The 20845-nt window shown below is 45.3% G+C and overlaps 1 protein-coding gene across 1 annotated transcript; it reads left to right on the top strand.

Annotated features, from left to right (window-relative positions):
- Nucleotides 1-367: 367 nt before the first annotated feature.
- Nucleotides 368-20508, top strand: LOC121570160 (nuclear distribution protein nudE homolog 1-A). Its single transcript, XM_041881656.2, is given in 10 exon segments — nucleotides 368-545; nucleotides 1460-1663; nucleotides 1802-1955; nucleotides 9358-9506; nucleotides 9756-9892; nucleotides 14001-14209; nucleotides 14211-14256; nucleotides 14361-14446; nucleotides 15359-15510; nucleotides 16107-20508. Coding segments are annotated over 9 exon segments (1068 nt in total). The 5' UTR covers nucleotides 368-545; nucleotides 1460-1577; the 3' UTR covers nucleotides 16156-20508.
- Nucleotides 20509-20845: the final 337 nt, after the last annotated feature.

The following is a 20845-nucleotide window of genomic DNA, read 5'->3' as shown; positions in this document are numbered from 1 at the left end:
CCAAAATGCCACGTGCGTCCACTTATACCAGTGCATTTGTAACAACCTAACCATTACAAAACTTTATTAGATCAAATAAGCCTCAAGTAGCAATTACATTTTTTGTTGACCAAATTCGACACTCATTGACCTCCATACAAACATTTTCGTGGACAGATTTGGGGCGGGGTAAAACCTCTCGCTTCGCCTCTTCCTCTCTGCTTGAAAGCACATTTGATTTAACCGGCACCTCGTAGGCAAATCATGAACGCGATTGGCCATTCATCACCCTCAACACTTGATTGACAGTATAACCGACCAATGGTGAGCGGTTAAGCGATCGCGGGGGTTGGCGTATTAGCGGTGAGTCTTCTATGGACAAATGAGATATGCAGCCTTCGCATTGTTCTATGTGGCAATTTTGTTACTACTTTCGGCCAAGGAATGATCTATGTAACAAAATTTGCTGGATACTTTTGTTCCGTTTTGTAGCTCGGTTATAAAGTAACCGTCATCTTTCGGCACTGGAGCACCGGCTGCTAGCCACCGCAAGCTACGCTAGGTAGGTTAGTATCAGCAGTCAATTTAAGGGGATTTAAATCGCGATGCTAACGTTAATTTGTGACAAACTCATCCGTTAGATCGATGTATAGGCAAATTACGGTGTCCGCACGTATACATTGGTAACTACATTTTGTACATTCTGACTTGGGTTGCGTTATTGTAAAATGGACAGAAAATAAATGCCATAGCATAGCTACTTATTTTGACCAGAGACTACATATTGCAAGCAAGTTTACGTAAGCCAGCTGACACTGCTTGTCACTGTTGTGAAGGCGAGAATACACTTCCCTTTTTGTGTTCTGTGTTCTCTTGTTTGCTGCCTTGTTTGACAAACATCAGTTAACAAATACTTGTACGTACAAGTTCCAGATATTGTTTAAGACTTTGGTTATGAGTAGAATGGCAATAGCTACAAAAGTAATCAAGTCATATATCAAATTGGTCTATTTGCTTTGTTTGAATAAACATGATCTATTCATGTTCATTAAGCCTGGCATCATACTCTTCTTTGGGTTGCTAAAGTTTGACAGCCAGCCTATTGTCGTCAGTTGACACTGGCAGTGCACTCCTTAGCTAGCTAGATGATGGCTCACTCATGTCGTTGCAGTTCGCACTAAACTCCTGTAACCCCTTTCTGCTGTCCTTTCTTGCCTGAAGCACATGGTTCATTTGGAAATGCTGAATAGAGAACTCTTTCTCTCTTTTGGAAGAAAAAGTATCAACACTGTTTATCATCTAAGTTTACTGACGCTCGCCTTGTATTTACTGACGCTCGCCTTGTATTTACTGACGCTCGCCTTGTATTTACTGACGCTCGCCTTGTATTTACTGACGCTCGCCTTGTATTTACAGACTCTTTCCTTCCTTCCTTCCTTCCATTTACGGACTCTCGCCTTCTATTTACTGCCTCCCATAGACTCAGTGAGAGGAGAACTGTAAGAGAGGGAGAGAAGAGATCGGTGTGAGAAGAGGAGAACCTCAGTAGGTCGAAGAGAAGATTGGTGAGAGAAGAGTGTCCAGTAGTGTGGGCAGAGATGGGAGAACCAGAGCCCCTTAAGTTTGTTTCACTGGAGGAGGAGGTGGACTACTGGAAGGAACAGGTGGCCAAGCACCAACAGAGGTACACACACACGCACACACACACACAAAAGAAGGAGCAGTCTGCCAGGCCCCAGCAGAGGTACCCACAGGTATCTGCTTAAACCGTGGTGTCCTCTGTTACTCCACGACCACCATCTTGACCCCTAACCTCTCCCAGGTCTGAGGAGGCGCAGGAGGAGCTGCAGGAGTTCCAACAGATGAGTCGTGACTACGAGGTAGAACTGGAGATGGAACTCAAGCAGTGTGAGACACGGAACCAAGAACTCCTCACACAGAACAACAGGCTACACATGGAACTGGAGAACTACAAGGTATGAACCGTTGACTTGACTAGTCTAGAGAAGTGTTTTTCCAACCTCTACTCGGTTGGAACCAGCCGTTCCATCTATTTGAACTATTCCAGAACTAGCACACCTGGTTCAACTTATCATCAAGCCCTTAATTATAATAATAATAATGTATTACATTTGTAAAGCTCTTTTCATTATACAGAATAATATTTTAAGTGCATAAAATCGAAATGAAATAGAAATAAAATGACACGACAACTGACACCAAGAACCCAGCTGACGCTACAAGGGACAAGGACACCAAAGAGCACAGATATTAACAGAAAGCCTTCGTAAAGACAAAGGTCTTTAGGCCTGTTTTTAAAGGAGCCCAGAGTCTGTGGTGCCTTCAGGTGGTCCGGGAGGGCATTCCAGAGGCTGGGGGCGGTCGAGCTGACAGCCCGATTTCCCCCAAGGGACTGAGCTTCGTCCTTGGGGCGTGGAAGAGCAGGCTATCGCTTGACCTGAGGGTGCGGGTGGGGTTATGGAGGGAGAGCAGTTCTTTGAGATAAGGAGGGGTATTGCCATGAATACACTGGGAAGTCAGCAGGAGGGTTTTGAATTCAATCTGGAATGAGACGGGATGCCAGTGCAGAGATGCCAGGATGGGGGTGATGTGATGGTGCTTCCTCACTCTCACCAGGACCCTGGCAGCGTTGTTCTGGATGTACTGGAGCTTATGGAGTCTCCTGCCAGGGATCCTGATGAAGAGTGTTGTAGTTCTGGAGACTCCTGCCAGGGATCCTGATGAAGAGTGTTGTAGTTCTGGAGTCTCCTGCCAGGGATCCTGATGAAGAGTGTTGTAGTTCTTATGAAGACTCCTGCCAGGGATCCTGATGAAGAGTGTTGTAGTTCTTATGAAGACTCCTGCCAGGGATCCAGGTGAAGAGTGTGTTGCAGTAGTCCAGCCTTGAGGAGATAAAGGCATGGTCGAGCTTCTCTGCATCAGACTGAGTGAGGGTAGGACTGAGTTTGGCGACGTTCTCGAGGTGATAGAATGACGCTTTACACTTTTTTGTTTGATGTGGCAAAGGTCAGGGAGGAATCGAGCTTTACACCCAGATTGGAAACTGAGGGGGAGAGAGGGATGTTCTGTCCCGCATTGGTGAGGTGTGTTATTGGTGCGTGCTGGACCTGGTGGGGGGTCCCAACAAGTAGGCCCTCGGTTTTGCTGCTGTTCAGTTGAAGGAAGTTTTGCTTCATTCATGCCCTTATCTCCGTAAGGCAGGTGTTCAGACGGGCACATGCATCAGAGATACTTTGGGCTGTTTTTAGCTACAGCTGGTTGTCATCAGCATAGCAGTGGAAGAAGATTCCATGCCGGAGGGGAGCATGTACTGGACGAGCAGAATCGGTCCAAGAACAGATCCTTGTGGGACACCGCAGGTGACGTGGTGAGTCCGGGACCTGGACCCACCTAGCGACACATACTCAGTCCTGTCTGAGAGGTAGGAGTGGAACCAGCTCAGATTGGGTCCAGACAGTCCGATGCTGTCCCGGAGGTGTTCCAGGAAGATGGGGTGGTCGACAGTGTCAAAAGCTGTGCTCAAGTCCAGGAGGATCCAGAGACGGGGAGTTTACATCAGCCGCCATCAGCAGGTTGTTGGTGACCCTGAGTAGGGCCGTTTCAGTGCTGTGGGCCGGCCGGAAACATGACTGGAACTTCTCGAATGGGTTGTTCTCATTGAGATGGTCCTGGAGCTGTACAGCAACCAATTTTTCCAACACCTTGGAAAGGTAGGGGAGGTTGGATATTGGCCTGTATTTGGCAAGCACTTCTGGGTCCAGGGTGGGCTTCTTCAGAAGGGGGGCTGATGACAGCGGTCTTAAATGCAGGTGAGACACTGCCAGATTGTTATCCACTCCCTCCAATCTGGGTTATCAGGGGGCTGAGTGCAGGGATGCATGTTTTGAACAGGGCTGTTGGAATAGAATCCAAGGTACAGGAGGAGGTAGCTTTCTCAATACCTTCCTGGGTGACTTCATGGAAGCAGTAGAAAGGCTGAGGTGGAGGGTCGAGGGCGGCAGAAGACAGAGTAGTAGATCTTTAGATGAGAGATCTGATGTGGCGCAGTGGTCTAAGGCACTGCATCGCAGTGCTAACTGTGCCACTAGAGATCCTGGTTCGAATCCAGGCTCTGTCGCAGCCGGCCGCGACCGGGAGACTCATGGGCGGCGCACAATTGGCCCAGTGTTGTCCAGGGTAGGGGAGGGAATGGCCGGCAGGGATGTAGCTCAGTTGATAGAGCATGGCGTTTGCAACGCCAGGGTTGTGGGTTCGATTCCCACGGGGGGCCAGTATAAAAAAAATATGTATTCACTAACTGTAAGTCGCTCTGGATAAGAGCGTCTGCTAAATGACTAAAATGTAATGTTGCTGACCTTACTGTTAAAAAAAAGTTAATGAAGCTGTTACACTGCTCGTCCGTTGTCTCGATCTGGGACTGGGGGTTTCAAAAGTTGGTTTATTGTGGAAAACAGGTGTTTCCAGGATTTGTATTGATGAGGTTGAAGTAGAATGTCGACCGTGCCTCTTTCAGGGCCTTGGAATAGGCCATTTGGTGCTCTTGAAAGGCCAGTTTGTGGATGGTGAGCCCCAAGTTTCTGAGATCAGGATGCGTCCAGTGGATTTTGTGTTTTTCAGTTCTGGAGTAAACCAGGGAGCTGAGTTAGTGAATGTGACATCCCATGTTTTTATGGGGGCGTGCAGGTGATTTTACGGCGAGACATTCAAAATAGCACAGTTCAGGCAGGGGCAGGAGGGAGTTCAGCTTGGTGTATGATGGCTAAGCCACCGCTGCGGCCAGTGCTGCAGGCTTTTTCCATGTACCTGTAACCAGGTGGGCAGGCTTCATTTAGGGCTAAGTAGACCCCAGGCTGATGCCAGGTTTCAGTTAGACACAGGATGTCAAGCTTTTTGTCCACTATGTGTTTGGGCAGCAGGAGGGATTTATTAGTGAGAGACTGGGCATTAAATAGTTCCTTGCTGATAGGCTGGGCATGAAATAGTTCCTTGCTGATAGGCTGGGCATGAAATAGTTCCATGCTGATAGGCTGGGCATGAAATAGTTCCATGCTGATAGGCTGGGCATGAAATAGTTCCTTGCTGATAGGCTGGGCATGAAATAGTTCCATGCTGATAGGCTGGGCATGAAATAGTTCCATGCTGATAGGCTGGGCATGAAATAGTTCCATGCTGATAGGCTGGGCATGAAATAGTTCCTTGCTGATAGGCTGGGCATGAAATAGTTCCTTGCTGATAGGCTGGGCATGAAATAGTTCCATGCTGATAGGCTGGGCATGAAATAGTTCCATGCTGATAGGCTGGGCATGAAATAGTTCCATGCTGATAGGCTGGGCATGAAATAGTTCCATGCTGATAGGCAAGAGAGCTGTAGATTAAATAGGAGTTGCATCAAGTCTCTGTAGAGGGCACTAAATCAAGTATCAGAGGTCTCAGGGCACTGAAATCCACTCCGTTTTCCGATTTGCTTTGTGTGCATAGTTCTCGCTGTGTTTCCAACTGCCTGAGGAGCAGCCAGCAAACCTGGCCAGTGTCTTTTATCATCCAACCCCGGTGGGCATGTTGTACTGCTCTCATTGGGAGTGCACACAAAATACTTTAGTTTGTTTAATAGTCTCCTACTCCCTCGTTGTCCTCGCCAGCTGCATGTTTTCCGTAGGATCCCATATTGAATAAAGCTGTTCTTGAGCTCCTCACAACAGGGTGGTTTAATCCTTTCAAAACTTCTGAGGAATCTTTCTGTGTTGTGAATGAGGGTTGCTGCCATTTCTGAATCTTTGATCCAGCCTTTGGTCAGGCGATGGGAGAAGATGAGGATGATATGAGGGTCTATGAAAATTTGGGCTGCTTTTCATATCCAAACAAATAGCTAGTTGATTGGAGAAGTTGTCAGAAATGTTAACTAACTTAATTTTGTTGGTAAAAAATAAATAGATATGTGTTCAATACTTGATTAGCTATCAATAAATCAAAGTTAATAAAAACAATGCACATAAACACGTTTTATTAATTTATTAAGTATACATTTGCAGGAGTAAACTAACAAGGCTGCCACTAGGCTCCATGGCAACCATGGAATCTTCAAGCCCTTGACTACATGAATCAGGTCGTAGTTCAGGGTTATAACAAAATTGTGAAATGTCTCGGAGTCCCAGAGGAGAGGTTTGTGGCATCTCCATCTGCAACGTTCGACAACGTTTGGCTACTAAACGTGGCCCAGGTCTGTCTGATGGGAAGCCTGCAGTTGTATTTGAATGGGTATTTTCCTATCAGCCGGCTGCCAGTTTGGGCCAGTGGTTATGAGCCTGCTATCCCTGAGGAGAATAGGGCGGTTTAGAATAGGGTGCTGCTGGTCTAAAGGGCTCTCCGTGGGACAGTAGTGTCTGTGTGTGTGTGTGATGACTGAGCGACTGTATTCATCGCAAGAGGAGAGCTCTCCAGACCTACCGGGCAGAGAGAAGATTTAGCAATTTTATAACTCATTTCATGTAATTCTACTCATTTTTGCCAGGAGGCAGAGAGAACAATTTAGTCGTTTTTCAGCTAATTTCTTGCAATGCTATACATTTTGCCATAGGGTGGAGAGAAATGTTAGCAGTTTTTCATATGATATCTGAGTGAGTGACTTAACAAAATCAATGGGGGCCCCCCGGTCAGTAATTCGACCATGATTACTACAAGTTTCGATAGCTGGTCGCTAGACTAACTTACAATCTAATAATTTTTTTGCTGACATGGGTTAATTGAGTGACTGTCAGTAGCTAGGTTTCCATCCAATTGGCGACAGATTTTCATGCTAATATTCTAAAATCTGCATATGAAATATGTACACTACCATCACCCTGTTCAAATATGCGAATTTTCCCACCAGTGGTGTGTATCCACCAAATGGACTTGCTGTGGATAAAAATAAGTGCGTGATGACGTAGTGCACACAATGTACTTTTTCGACTTAAGTTTTCATGTACCGAATTAATAAATTTTACAGACACAAAAAGATCCCACCATGTCGAACTAACAAATTATGTCGGCATTTACATTTTGTTACTGAAACTTCCTCTTTCCATCACTTCCTCTTTCTGTCATGACTTTACTCACAACTGGATGGAAATGTGGTTTGTGCATGCCTGGCTGTGCTTGAGGTGATGTCACTTTGGAACCGCTGACGATGTCTGACACTCACTTCCTGATGGATGTACTTCCTGTGACACGTTGCCAACAGTTGAGTCAGACAAAGTTACAAAAGCTGTCTATATCTATTACCAAACCTAAGCTGTGTCTGAAAAAGTTACTAGTTGTCAAATTCTTGTTTCCTCAATTCCTCTCAAAGCTCATTAGAGGAGGAGGTCTGAGGGAGGGACCTCGGATCCCCTCCTCCAATGAGCTTTGAGAGGAATTGAGGAAATAAGGATGGAGGAAGCAAGGATTTGACTGCAGGCCCATTAGACTGACATGGCTACTGGTTAACATGAGTATTTGCATGCAGAGATAATTGAGATGGAGCAGACCGTTAAGTGAGCTAGTCTTGTCATCAGGTCATTTCCCTAACAAACTGTCAGGTCAAGGCTGAACTGCTGCCTGCTAGCTATCTTTGCTGGGAACACTTAACTGTATACTTCATATACCCTGTGTAACTGAAGAGAAATGCTGTGTTGTGTTGATGAATATGGCCTAATTAACCGTCTGCTGGATTTATACAGTCAATCACATTTATTTATAAAGACCTTTTTACATCAGCAGATGTCACAAAGTGCTATACAGAAACCCAGCCTAAAACCCCAAACAGCAAGCAATGCAGAAGCACCCTGTTGTTCTACACTAGCATGACCCTGTTGTTCTACACTAGCATGACCCTGTTGTTCTACACTAGCATGACCCTGTTGTTCTACACTAGCATGACCCTGTTGTTGTACACTAGCATGACCCTGTTGTTCTACACTAGCATCACCCTGTTGTTCTACACTAGCATCACCCTGTTGTTCTACACTAGCATCACCCTGTTGTTCTACACTAGCATCACCCTGTTGTTCTACACTAGCATCACCCTGTTGTTCTACACTAGCATCACCCTGTTGTTGTACACTAGCATCACCCTGTTGTTGTGCACTACCATCACCCTGTTGTTCAACACTAGCATCACCCTGTTGTTCTACACTACCATCACCCTGTTGTTGTGCACTACCATCACCCTGTTGTTGTGCACTACCATCACCCTGTTGTTGTGCACTACCATCACCCTGTTGTTGTGCACTACCATCACCCTGTTGTTGTGCACTACCATCACCCTGTTGTTGTGCACTAGCATCACCCTGTTGTTCTACACTACCATCACCCTGTTGTTGTGCACTACCATCACCCTGTTGTTGTGCACTACCATCACCCTGTAACCATCACCCTGTTGTTACATAACCCTGTTCTACACTACCATCACCCTGTTGTTACATAACCCTGCTGTTACCATCAATAACTCATACAGTTGACTCCTGTGTTCTGTCCTCTACAGGAGAAGTATGAGTCACAGACATAGGGCCCATAGGGCTCTGTTCAAAAGTAGTGTACTAGATAGTATAGATGTTGACTCCTGTGTCTCCCCCTATCCCCTGGTAGAAGTTTGAGACGTAGCACTCTGAGGCGCTCTATTTCCTATACTATAGGAAAGTGTACTATATTTACATTTACATTTTTATCCAGAGTGAGTGCATACATCTTTTTTTTTGTTTTCATACTGGCCCCCCGTGGGAATCGAACCCACAACCCTGGCGTTGCAAACGCCATGCTCTACCAACTGAGCTACATCCCTGCCGGCCATTCCCTCCCCTACCCTGGACGACGCTGGGCCAATTGTGCGCCGCCCCATGGGGTCTCCCGGTCGCGGCCGGCTACGACAGAGCCTGGATTCGAACCAGGATCTCTAGTGGCACAGCTAGCACTGCGATGCAGTGCCTTAGACCAACTCCAGTCCTCCAGTACCCCAGCAGTGTTCCTCAACTCCAGTCCTCCAGTACCTCCAACAGTGTTTCTCAACTCCAGTCCTCCAGTACCCCAACAGTGTTTCTCAACTCCAGTCCTCCAGTGCCCCAACAGCATACATTTATATTGTAGCCCCGGACAAACTCACCTGATTCTACTCATTGAGGGCTTGATGATTTAGTTGACAAGTTGAATCAGGTGAGTTTGTCCGGGGCTATATAACAAATGTGTGCTGTTGGGAGTACTGGAGGAGTTGAAACACTGTTTGGGGTCCTGGAGGAGTTGAGAAACACTGTTTGGGGTACTGGAGGAGTTGAGAAACACTGTTTGGGGGTACTAGAGGAGTTTAGTGTACTACTGTTGACCACTTCTCCCCCCTATCCCCTCCAGGAGAAGTATGAAACGCAGCACTCGGAAGCATACCGTCAGATCTCTACTCTGGAAGGAGACCTGGCTGAGACCACGGCCATCAGAGACCAGCTCCATAAATACATCAGAGAGCTGGAGCAGGCTAATGATGACCTGGAGAGAGCCAAGAGGTAGGAGAGGAGAGGGGTTGTAGGGGTGTAACTGGAGCAGACTAATGATGACCTGGAGAGACCCCTACATCATAAGCTCCTCTCTGTTTGTCTCTGTGCTCCTGGACCATCTCACTGGCATGATTCTTACATGAAGAATAGAGAATGGTTCTTAATGATGCATCCTAACATGACCTAACTCTACCTATTCCTCTTTCTCCCTCCTCCCTCCTCCTCTTTCTCTCTCCTCCTCTCTCCTCACTCCATCAGGGCTACCATCATGTCTCTGGAGGACTTTGATCAGAGGATGAACCATGTGATAGAGAGGAATGCCTTCCTGGAGAGTGAGCTGGATGAGAAGGAGAGCCTACTGGAGTCAGTTCAGAGACTGAAGGATGAAGCCAGAGGTGTGTCTCGGTGTGGGTCTTGTGCTGCAGGCTGAGACATCAGGCTGGGACAGTGTTTGATTGTGTGTGGTGTTATGAATGAAGGGCTCTGTTGTTCTGGTTAACTGGCGGTCCTGTGGTCCTGGTTAACTGGCAGTCCTGTTGTTCTGGTTAACTGGCGGTTCTGGTTAACTGGCGGTCCTGTGGTTCTGGTTAACTGGCGGTTCTGGTTAACTGGCGGTCCTGTGGTTCTGGTTAACTGGCGGTCCTGTGGTTCTGGTTAACTGGCTGTCCTGTGGTTCTGGTTAACTGGTGGTTCTGGTTAACTGGCGGTCCTGTGGTTCTGGTTAACTGGCGGTCCTTTGGTTCTGGTTAACTGGCGGTCCTGTGGTTCTGGTTAACTGGCGGTCCTGTGGTTCTGGTTAACTGGCGGGCCTGTGGTTCTGGTTAACTGGCGGTCCTGTGGTTCTGGTTAACTGGCGGTCCTGTGTCTGTCGTGTGTGTGTGTGTGTGTGTGTGTGTGTTGCGTGGGCTTGATGTGATGTTCTCCTGTTTGTCTCTGGCTATCTACTGTTTGTCGACCCTCTCTGTCCCCTCTCTCCCCTCTCTCTCTGTTGAAGAGGTTGAAACCTCTATTTATTGCTGGTGTGAGTAGGAAAATATATGGAGATTGTGCTCTGGTTAGAGAGCACAGAAGATGGACTGTTCCTCAGTTTACTGCTCTTTAATCTTGCTTGCAGGTTTAACAAAGTTCACACTTCTGTGCCATTGTTAAGCTGTAATTAGCCAATGTTGTGTGTCCATAAACTGTGGTCTGAAATGATAAACATGAAATCTAATGGTATCAATATTATGTGTTGACAGGTTATGATAAGGGACATATTAATTAGCAATAATAAACCAGATAAAGTTGTCTTCTGTTGTAACAATACGACGACATGAATAACATACAGCTGGCGGGTTATACACTGTATCGGCAGGATAGAACAGCAGCCTCTGGTAAGACAAGGGGTGGTGGTCTATGTATATTTGTAAACAACAGCTGGTGCACGATATCTAAGGAAGTCTCAAGGTTTTGTTCGCCTGAGGTAGAGTATCTCATGATAAGCTGTAGACCACACTATCTACCAAGAGAGTTTTCGTCTATATTCTTCGTAGCTGTCTATTTACCACCACAAACCGATGCTGGCACTAAGACCGCACTCAATGAGCTGTATACGGCCATAAGCAAACAGGAAAACGCTAATCTAGAGGTGGCACTCCTAGTGGCCGGGGACTTTATTGCAGGGAAACTTAAATCTGTTCTACCTAATTTTCTACCAGCATGTTAATTGTGCAACCAGAGGGAAAAAAACTCTAGATCACCTTCACTCCACACACAGAGACGCGTACAAAGCTCTCTCTCGACCCTCCATTTGGCAAATCTGACCATAATTATATCCTCCTGATTCCTGCTTACAAGCAAAAACCAAAGCAGGAAGCACCAGTAACTCGGTCAATAAAAAAGTGGTCAGATGAAGCAGATGCTAAGCTACAGGACTGTTTTGCTAGCACAGACTGGAATATGTTCCGGGATTCTTCCGATGGCATTGAGGAGTACACCACATTAGTCACTGGCTTCATCAATAAGTGCATCGATGACGTCGTCCCCACAGTAACTGTACGTACATACCCCAACCAGAAGCCATGGATTACAGGCAACATCTGCACTGAGCTAAAGGGTAGAACTGCTGCTTTCAAGGAGCGGGACTCTAACCCGGAAGCTTATAAGAAATCCCGCTATGCCCTCCAACGAACCATCAAACAGGCAAAGCGTCAATACAGGACTAAGATGTAATTGTACTACACCAGCTCCGACGCTCGTCGGATGTGGCAGGGCTTGCAAACTATTACAGACTACAAAGGGAAGCACAGCCGCGAGCTGCCCAGTGACACGAGCCTACCAGACGAGCTAAATTACTTCTATGCTCGCTTCGAGGCAAGTAACACTGAAAGATGCATGAGAGCATCAGCTTTTCCGGACGACTGTGTGATCACGCTCTCCGTAGCCGATATGAGTAAGACCTTTTAAACAGGTCAACATTCACAAGACCGCAGGGCCAGACGGATTATCAGGACGTGTACTCCGAGCATGCGCTGACCAGCTGGCAAGTGTCTTCACTGACATTTTCAACCTGTCCCTGACTGAGTCTGTAATACCAACATGTTTCAAGCAGACCACCATAGTCCCTGTGCCCAAGAACACTAAGGTAACCTGCCTACTACCGACCCGTAGCGCTCACGTCTGTAGCCATGAAGTGCTTTGAAAGGCTGGTCATGGCTCACATCAACACCATTATCCCAGAAACCCTAGACCCACTCCAATTTGCATATCGCCTCAACAGATCCACAGATGATGCAATCTCTATTGCACTCCACACTGCCCTTTCACACCTGGACAAAAGGAACACCTATGTGAGAATGCTATTCATTTACTACAGCTCAGCGTTCAACACCATAGTGCCCTCAAAGCTCATCACCAAGCTAAGGACCCTGGGACTAAATACCTCCCTCTGCAACTGGATCCTGGACTTCCAGATCCAGGTGGTAAGGGTAGGTAACAACACATCTGCCACGCTGATCCTCAACACGGGGGCCCCTCAGGGGTGCGTGCTCAGTCCCCTCCTGTACTCCCTGTTCACTCATTACTGCATGGCCAGGCACGACTCCAACACCATCATTTAATTTTGCAGATGACACAACAGTGGTAGGCCTGATCACCGACAACGATGAGACAGCCTATAGGGAGGAGGTCAGAGACCTGGCAAGGTGGTGCTAGGACAACAACCTCTCCCTCAACGTGATCAAGACAAAGGAGATGATTTGTGGACTACAGGAAAAAGAAGAGCACGCCCCCATTCTCATCGTGGAGCAGGTTGAGAGCTTCAAGTTCCTTGGTGTCCACATCACCAACAAACTAACGTGGTCCAAGCACACCAAGACAGTCGTGAAGAGGGCACGACAAAACCTATTCCACCTGAAAAGATTTGGCATGGGTCCTCAGATCCTCAAAAGGTTCTACATCTGCACCATCGAGAGCATCCTGACTGGTTGCATCACTGCCTGGTATGGCAACTGCTCGGCCTCCGACCGCAAAGCACTACAGAGGGTAGTGCGTACGGCCCAGTATATCACTGGGGCCAAGCTTCCTGCCATCTAGGACCTCTATACCAGGCGGTGTCAGAGGAAGGCCCTAAAAATTGTCAATGACTCCAGCCGCCACCCTAGTCATAGACTGTTCTCTCTGCTACCGCACGGCAAGCGGTACAGGAGCGCCAAGTGTAGGTCCAAGAGGCTTCTAAACAGCTTCTACCCACAAGCCATAAGACTCCTGAACATCCAATCTAATGGCTACCCAGACTATTTTAATTGCCCCCCCCCTTTACACTGCTGCTATTCTCTGTTTATTATGCAAATTGACTCTGTGCCGGTACCCCCTGTATATAGCCTCGCTATTGTTATTTTACTGTTGTTATTTTACTGCTGCTCTTTAATTATTTGTTACTTTTATTTCTTATTTTTGGGGGGTTTTCTTTCTTAACTGCATTGTTGGTTAAGGGCTTGTTAGTAAGCATTTCACGGTAAGGTCTACACCTGTTGTATTCGGCGCATGTGACATAACATTTGATTTGAATAAAAAAACGACATACAAAATGACTGCAACAACTTGGCTGGCTGCAAAATGTGTCTAACAGTGGTTACATTACTTAGCTAGCATAGAAAGGAGTGCCATAAATGTTATAATAATGAGGAAAATATGACTAAATAATAACTTCATAAGGAAACAATATACTGTACTGCTCTGGCATCACACACAGTGAAGGATTAACAGCTAGAAATAATAATGTTACAAACCGGAGATTCCTCTCCACAAGCTGAACTTGGGAATGAATGAACACTCAGAGCAGTGCTAGCTATGACATCATCAGTCACTCTTAAAGGGACAGGCTTTCTTACGGTCTCGCTTTCTCTCTCTGTCTGTCTCTCTCTCTCTGTCTCTGTCTCTCTCTGTGTCTCTCTGTCTGTGTCTGTCTCTGTCTCACTCTGTGTGTGTGTGTGTGTGTGTGTGTGTGTGTGTGTGTGTGTTTAGATCTAAGACAGGAGTTGGCAGTCCAACAGAAGCAGGAAAGACGACCGTCCTTCACTGTCACCAAAGACTCTCTCTCAGACAAGACGGAGGACAAAACATCCCTCACTACCTCCCATTCATTCACACGACCCCCCTCATCCCTCCGTTCCTCCCCTCCTCCTGCTCTCTCCTCCTCAGCTCTCCTCTCCACCCCCTCCAGACCACCCCCACTCCTCAGCAAGCCCCTTCACCCCCCCCCCACCCTCTTACAGCAGAGGTGAGTACCCCCCCGTGTGTGTGTGTTCATGTGGAAAATGTTTCTACTCATTCAATTCCCGGATCACACCAGGAGATTTTAAACTCTTTATTTTTTGTGTTCAGGTGACGGCCCATCAGGTACTCCTCTCACTGCGTCGGCACGTATCTCAGCTCAAAACATCGTAGGAGAACTGCTGAGGAAAGTCGGGGTAAGATGATATTCATTAAAGGTCTGAGGTGATAAAGGTCTTCTAATTCTAACACTCATACACACACAAAACTACACAAGAAATAAGCGGTATAATGCCAGAGGAAGACGTGACCCTGATGCACGTGGGAATATCTTTGGTTTGTCTCTGTGACATTCAGAAGCTGTGCTACGACCTTCTAAAGTCGAGGGGTCAAAGAAATTGGACTTTGCTCGGGAAGTAATCTTTTACAATGTGACTGTCGCTATCAATTGATCAAATCAATCAGACTTTATTTTCTAAATTAATTATTATGATAATTAAATAGCCTACCTATGTTTTATGAAACTACGTAGAATTGCAGGAAATGAGCTTCAAAACAACAATGTTCCTAATTAAACCAAAATCAAGCTGGTGCTGTCTTTAATCTAGGCTATTCAATAAACAAGTGACATCAAAAAAGGGGGCCTTGGGGGGGAAAAAAGGTTGGGAACCCCTGCACTAATACCTCCCTCATACAGGTAGTGCAGGGGTTGTGTGTGTGTGTGTGTGTGTGTGTGTGTGATTAACATCTGTTTCCTGTCAGTTGTACAGCTGTAACAGGAAGTCTGCTGACTGTTTTGTTCTCTCTATTTGACTCTCTGATCACAACACATTCATGTATATCACAACACTGTTCTGTCTTCCTCTCAGATCACAACACATTCATGTATATCACAACACTGTTCTGTCTTCCTCTCTGATCACAACACATTCATGTATATCACAACACTGTTCTGTCTTCCTCTCTGATCACAACACATTCATGTATATCACAACACTGTTCTGTATTCCTCTCTGACCACCGTATCACAAACACATAACATACCACTGTGTGTGTGTGTGTGTATCTGCTATATGTGTGTAACCCTGCATCCATGCCTGTGGTTTCAGAACCTGGAGTCTAAACTAGCATCCTGTAGGGAGTTTGTCTATGAACAGTCTCCTGGTCGCAGTACCCTCTCTGGGGGACAGGGGGCGCCACCCATCCAGAGAGGCACTTCTTCTGACACACCGTCCGCCACCAACGGACTCTACGAGAAAGGGTGAGGGGTCAACTATAGCTAGCTCTACGACTAGCTCAATAATGTTCGCATCCCCAAATGGCACCCTGTTCCCTGTAGGTCCTGGTTAATAGTAGTGCACTATTGAATAGGGTGCCATTTGGGACTCGAAGTAATGACTTGACAAGCCATTTTTATAGCCTACCTACAACTGAATCAAGTAATGTAAACAGACATTTAAACTGTTAGGGATCTACATGCTGATATTGATCCATGTAGTTTTTATTACACTCAACTGGAACCCAACAGCCCATCACAAGAAAGCCCATCAGAGAACGAAATGGACACTGAATACATAAAACAAATTATGTTAGTCGTGGTGTCATAGCTTACAATTTAATAAATAAATATAAAGCTGATTAGTCGTCTACATGATATTAATGAGTGATGATGATCCTTATCCTAACAGAAGTCAAACCCAAGAACCGAACAACAAGGCCCATTGGGGTATGAAAGTCTGAAATTAGCCTAGGATGGAGTCCTAACAAAATGGCTGAGAATAGTCTGAGTTGAAGTCTGAAACATTCTGTCGGTCGTAGTGTGCTGTTTAAGTAATCTGTTTCTGTTGTGTGTTACAGCATGGTGAAGAGACTAGACTTCGGACCAGGACCCAAAATTATTCTGTGAACCACCCCCCCCCCCCACCTCCGGTTAGCTACAGCGTGCACTAATGAATGTGTCCCTGCCCAGCACAGTCTCCCTTGGCCACCAGGCTTGTATCACAGCTTTCAGCTTCCAATGGGGTTTAATGTACTAGCATACAGCTCTCTCACTCTGGTGGAATGGAATGGACCAGATCATTGGACATCACTGAAGTGAGTCTAGAGTTCTAGAACTGTTCTAGAATGTCATTGAGACAGAACCTCGCCATCTAATGCAATGGATCGTCATAGAACGTCAGTGTTGATATCAACTGTTCTAGAGCGTCGTTGAGGTGCTTTGATGACGTCACGGATCAACGGTACTCCTTCCCTCTACGCTTTACCCAGGATGCTTTGCCCTGCGGGTTTCTCATCGAGGACAGAGAGGCTCCTAGGAGCGGGGCTTATGGCACGGGCACTTCCTGTTGGAACTAACCTGTAGCGGACCCATATCTGGTCAAAAGTAGTGCACTATGTTGGGAATAGGGTGCCATTTGGAACTTTAACCACGTGTTGTTTTGTTATATTTGCTGTGTTCTGTTTTGGACGTTTCTGTTCCTTTTGATGTTTATGGAGGAAAAAGTGTTGTTACTGGAATGGAAGGTTATCCACACAATAATGATGATTTATATTTCAAATGTTTTATTTTACTTCACATGAATACAACCCCTTGTTTTGTCTGCTAATCTTTGAAGAATAATAACGATAATACTGTAACTGACTGAACAGTGACACCTACTGGTTAAGGAGAGGAAGTGGAAGGAGGAGAGGGTCAGGAGTAGGGTTGCAAAATTCCAGTAACTTTCCCAAAATACCCAGGTTTTTCAGAAATCCTGGTTGGAAGATTTCCAGAATCAGGGTGTAGTAAGCAGGAAATCTGGAATCCTTCAGCCAGGATCTCTGAAAATCCAGGACATCTTGGGACTAGTCAGGAGGCAGTAGGAAAGTTGGTGTAGGGAGGTTGGGTAAGGAATAGATAGACTTTGCACCTTTTATTGCAGGTCCAGGATCAGATGTTGTTTCTCTAATGGTTAAGGGTGGGATTGGGGTTAGGGTAATCTGATCCTAGATCTGTGGGTGACTTCTACCTCGCAGGAAAAGTGAAGGTGTGTTTGGTTAGGTTGGGGAATGTGTTGGGCATAGAGGTGGATAGAGAGCTCTTCTTTGCATTGCCATAATGGCTTCTGTGACCACATGGGCAGATTTCTCCATTTTAAAGTAGTCAAGTTCTTCTTCAACCGCTGAGTCTGTAAAGCCAAGGTTGGTGATTTAATGCCACCTGCAGTTATGTAATGTTTGCTAAGGAGTATAATTCCAATGGCTGATCAATCCTGCTGACCTGGATGGAATTCTGTGATCCTTTCCTAACCCATAGCAAGTCCCAGCCAGTTGACTACTTCAAAATGTTGAAAGTCCCCAGTGGCTCACTCTGCCCGTGCTAAAACAGGCTTTGTGGCACGTGAGCCATCTATCCAAGTCTATGGTGTTGAGTGGGTGCCATTTCACCAGAGCTACTGATGGCACCTCATCCTGGTCAAACCTGACTGAACGCAAGCCTGCGCTCACCTTTTAGAGCTTCAACATGGCTAGGCTGATATTTTCAACAGGGCTGATATTTTCAACAGGGCTAGGCTGATAACTTCAACAGGGCTAGTCTGATGGCTTCAACATGGCTAGTCAGATATTTTCAACATGGCCAGTCTGATATCTTCAACAGGGCTAGTCTGTTATCTTCAACAGGGCTAGTCTGTTATTTTCAACAGGGCTAGGCTGATATCTTCAACAGGGCTAGGCTGATATCTTCAACAGGGCCGGTCTGATGGCTTCAACATGGCCAGTCTGATATCTTCAACATTGCCAGGCTGATACCGTCAACATGGCCAGGCTGATATCTTCAACATGGCCAGGCTGATACCTTCAACATGGCCAGGCTGATATTTTCAACATGGCCAGGCTGATATTTTCAACATGGCCAGGCTGATATCTTCAACATGGCCAGGCTGATATTTTCAACATGGCCAGGCTGATATTTTTAACATGGCCAGTCTGATATTTTCAACATGGCCAGTCTGATATTTTCAACATGGCCAGTCTGATATTTTCAACATGGCCAGTCTGATATTTTCAACATGGCCAGTCTGATACCTTCAACATGGCCAGTCTGATACCTTCAACATGGCCAGTCTGATATAACAGAGTTAGATTACCAAAGTTAATGGTGCCTTCTTGAACTATAATTTGTTTAAACTATAGCAATACAGTTTGATTATTTTACTAGTAGAAATCTTGAATGAATCAATGAATAAACAGTGTTGTAAAGTAATCCACGTTGAGATTGAAGCTGTATTTTATGTTTCTAAGTAGACATTTTTATATTTGGTTATGAACTCAGACAGCCAGGTATGTTGTACAGAGGGTAGTCAAGATGTATTTTTGTTATGTTTTTGCCTTACCTGTGAATGATTAGGGCTGCAAAATTCCCACATATTCCAGAAATCATGGTTAGAAGATTCACAGAATCAAGCAGGAATAAGCAAGAAATCCAGAATTCCAACTGGGATTTTCTGGAAATCCTATGATTTCTTTTGTTTTAATTACTGGAATTATTCAACCCTATGAATGACGCTGTGGTTTGGAACCTCTGGTTTTTAACCCATACAAGGTGACAAGTGTTTTAACATATTGTGTATGGCGGCGCAAGTGTAACAACGTTTATTTGGCTAGGATAAACCAGTGGTTCACAACCTTTACTTTACACCACCAAGTACTGTACACCATGCTCTCCCCTATACCTATACTCCCCCCAAGGGTTCTAGTACCACTGGTTGCGATCCACTGGGGTAACTATGCTTGCATGATGAATAACCTTGCCTGAGATCTGAAGACTTGCGTTAGCTCCCTAGGGTAATGCCTTGGCTTTAGCTCAATGGGATAACGCGTTCTAAAGGCGCTCAATGGCCTGGGTATATGCGTTTGAATACCTGTTTGATCATTCTCACCCTTATGTTTTGGGTATTGGTTGGTTCATTCTGTGATGTCAGGCTTGTGTCTGAAATGCCACCCTATTCCCTATAAAGGGCTCTACTTTTGACCAGTTAAAAGTACTCCGTCACACGAGCCAGTCAAAAGTAGTGTACTATATAGGGTGCCATTTTGGACGCACTCAAATACTGTCCCACCTACGTTGACGAACAGCGCGTAGTGGCTTATATCCTGTTGGGTGACGCTTTGTGCCGTACTCTGAGACCACAGTGTGATCTGACCTTATTTAAGACGTCTCTCTGTATCTTTCTACTGCTCAGGTACCGGTAATACACCTCAGCCCATTCAGTTCTAGCCAATGATGTAGCGTCATAGACTTAATGTCAAACAAACTCAACTTTAGCCCAAACTACCCACTAGGTCTTAAGCAAATGTAGTAGTTCTGAAACTGTTGGATAGATGGGTGTAGCAACGCAATATGGCAACTAACATCTCCACCTTGTCCTCTGATTAGGCTAGGTGAAGTATTCACCATGTTGATACCTATCCAATCCTTACAGATTTACCAAGTGCCCAGAGCTAGGTATTATTATTTTTTTCAAGTGGGTTTGGTATCGGGGAAACTCAAAAGTGAAAGAGCAGAATGTTGTTAGTTGGCTGCTTAGTTCAGCTCAGTACTTCTGCCACCCAGGAGTGTAAAAGTAACCAATTTTGTTTCAATTCAGGAAGTAAACTCAATTACAATTTTTTTCATTGAGAGACATTTGGAATTGGAATGTCAGTTTAGTTCCAGTACTGAATTGAAATGGAATGAATGGAACTGAGCCCAACCCTGAAAGTAACCTTGTTCTGTGATGAGGGGGTCATGACTACTTCAATTAAGGAAATGTGTTTTATGTTACAAAATACATGTAAGAAAGTGTTAATTTACTTGCTTTGGGTTCTTACTTTTTCCCTATAGGGTACTAATAATATAGGTTATAAGAAATATAATGTTTGGTGTGTTAAAATGGGAGTGGATACCTATGTGTGACTGTTACTGCGTGTTGCTCAGGGGTAGAATGTATGAAGCAATATCATATAATTTGAAAAGTTTGTAGCTTTAAAAACCTCACTGTGTGGATGGGTGTGTCTTGTTTCTGTGAATCAGGAAGTCACAGAGATGGACACCCAATGAGATGTCATGTTGCTTTGTGTAGCCACTCACAAGCTTCTGTACAAAAATATACAAATTTGTTTTTCATGAAGATGTTTTCTGTTTTCATCCTGGGATGCCTCTTCCTGTATCTGATAAAAGGCATGTTTGGTTAAATGTGTCTCCGACCCAACTGTCCTCAATAAAACTGACTTAGTGAAAGTGCCGTCTTTTGCTGTTGAACAAAATCCACAGACAAGAACACAAGATTGTGGGGATTGAAAGTAGTTTATAGCATTTATAATAGATATTTAGGTGTTTTCACAAACAATTCAACCTGATGTTCATTTTAATAACCCTTGACCCTGATTGGTGCTAAAAGCCATGTAGACTATTGTAGCCTGGGTACCAGTCTGTCTGTGTCATCATGAGTTACAATGAGTTGACATGATGGCACAAACAGATCTGGGATCAGGCTAGTTTGATTGTATATGATTGTAGAATAAGCAATATAATTTTATGTGAACCTAAAATCAACGTAGATCATACTAGTAGTAGT

This window comes from Coregonus clupeaformis, unplaced genomic scaffold (assembly GCF_020615455.1).
Source record: "Coregonus clupeaformis isolate EN_2021a unplaced genomic scaffold, ASM2061545v1 scaf0093, whole genome shotgun sequence".
Taxonomy (NCBI): Eukaryota; Metazoa; Chordata; class Actinopteri; order Salmoniformes; family Salmonidae; genus Coregonus; species Coregonus clupeaformis.
This window is presented reverse-complemented; position numbering and strand designations above follow the sequence as displayed.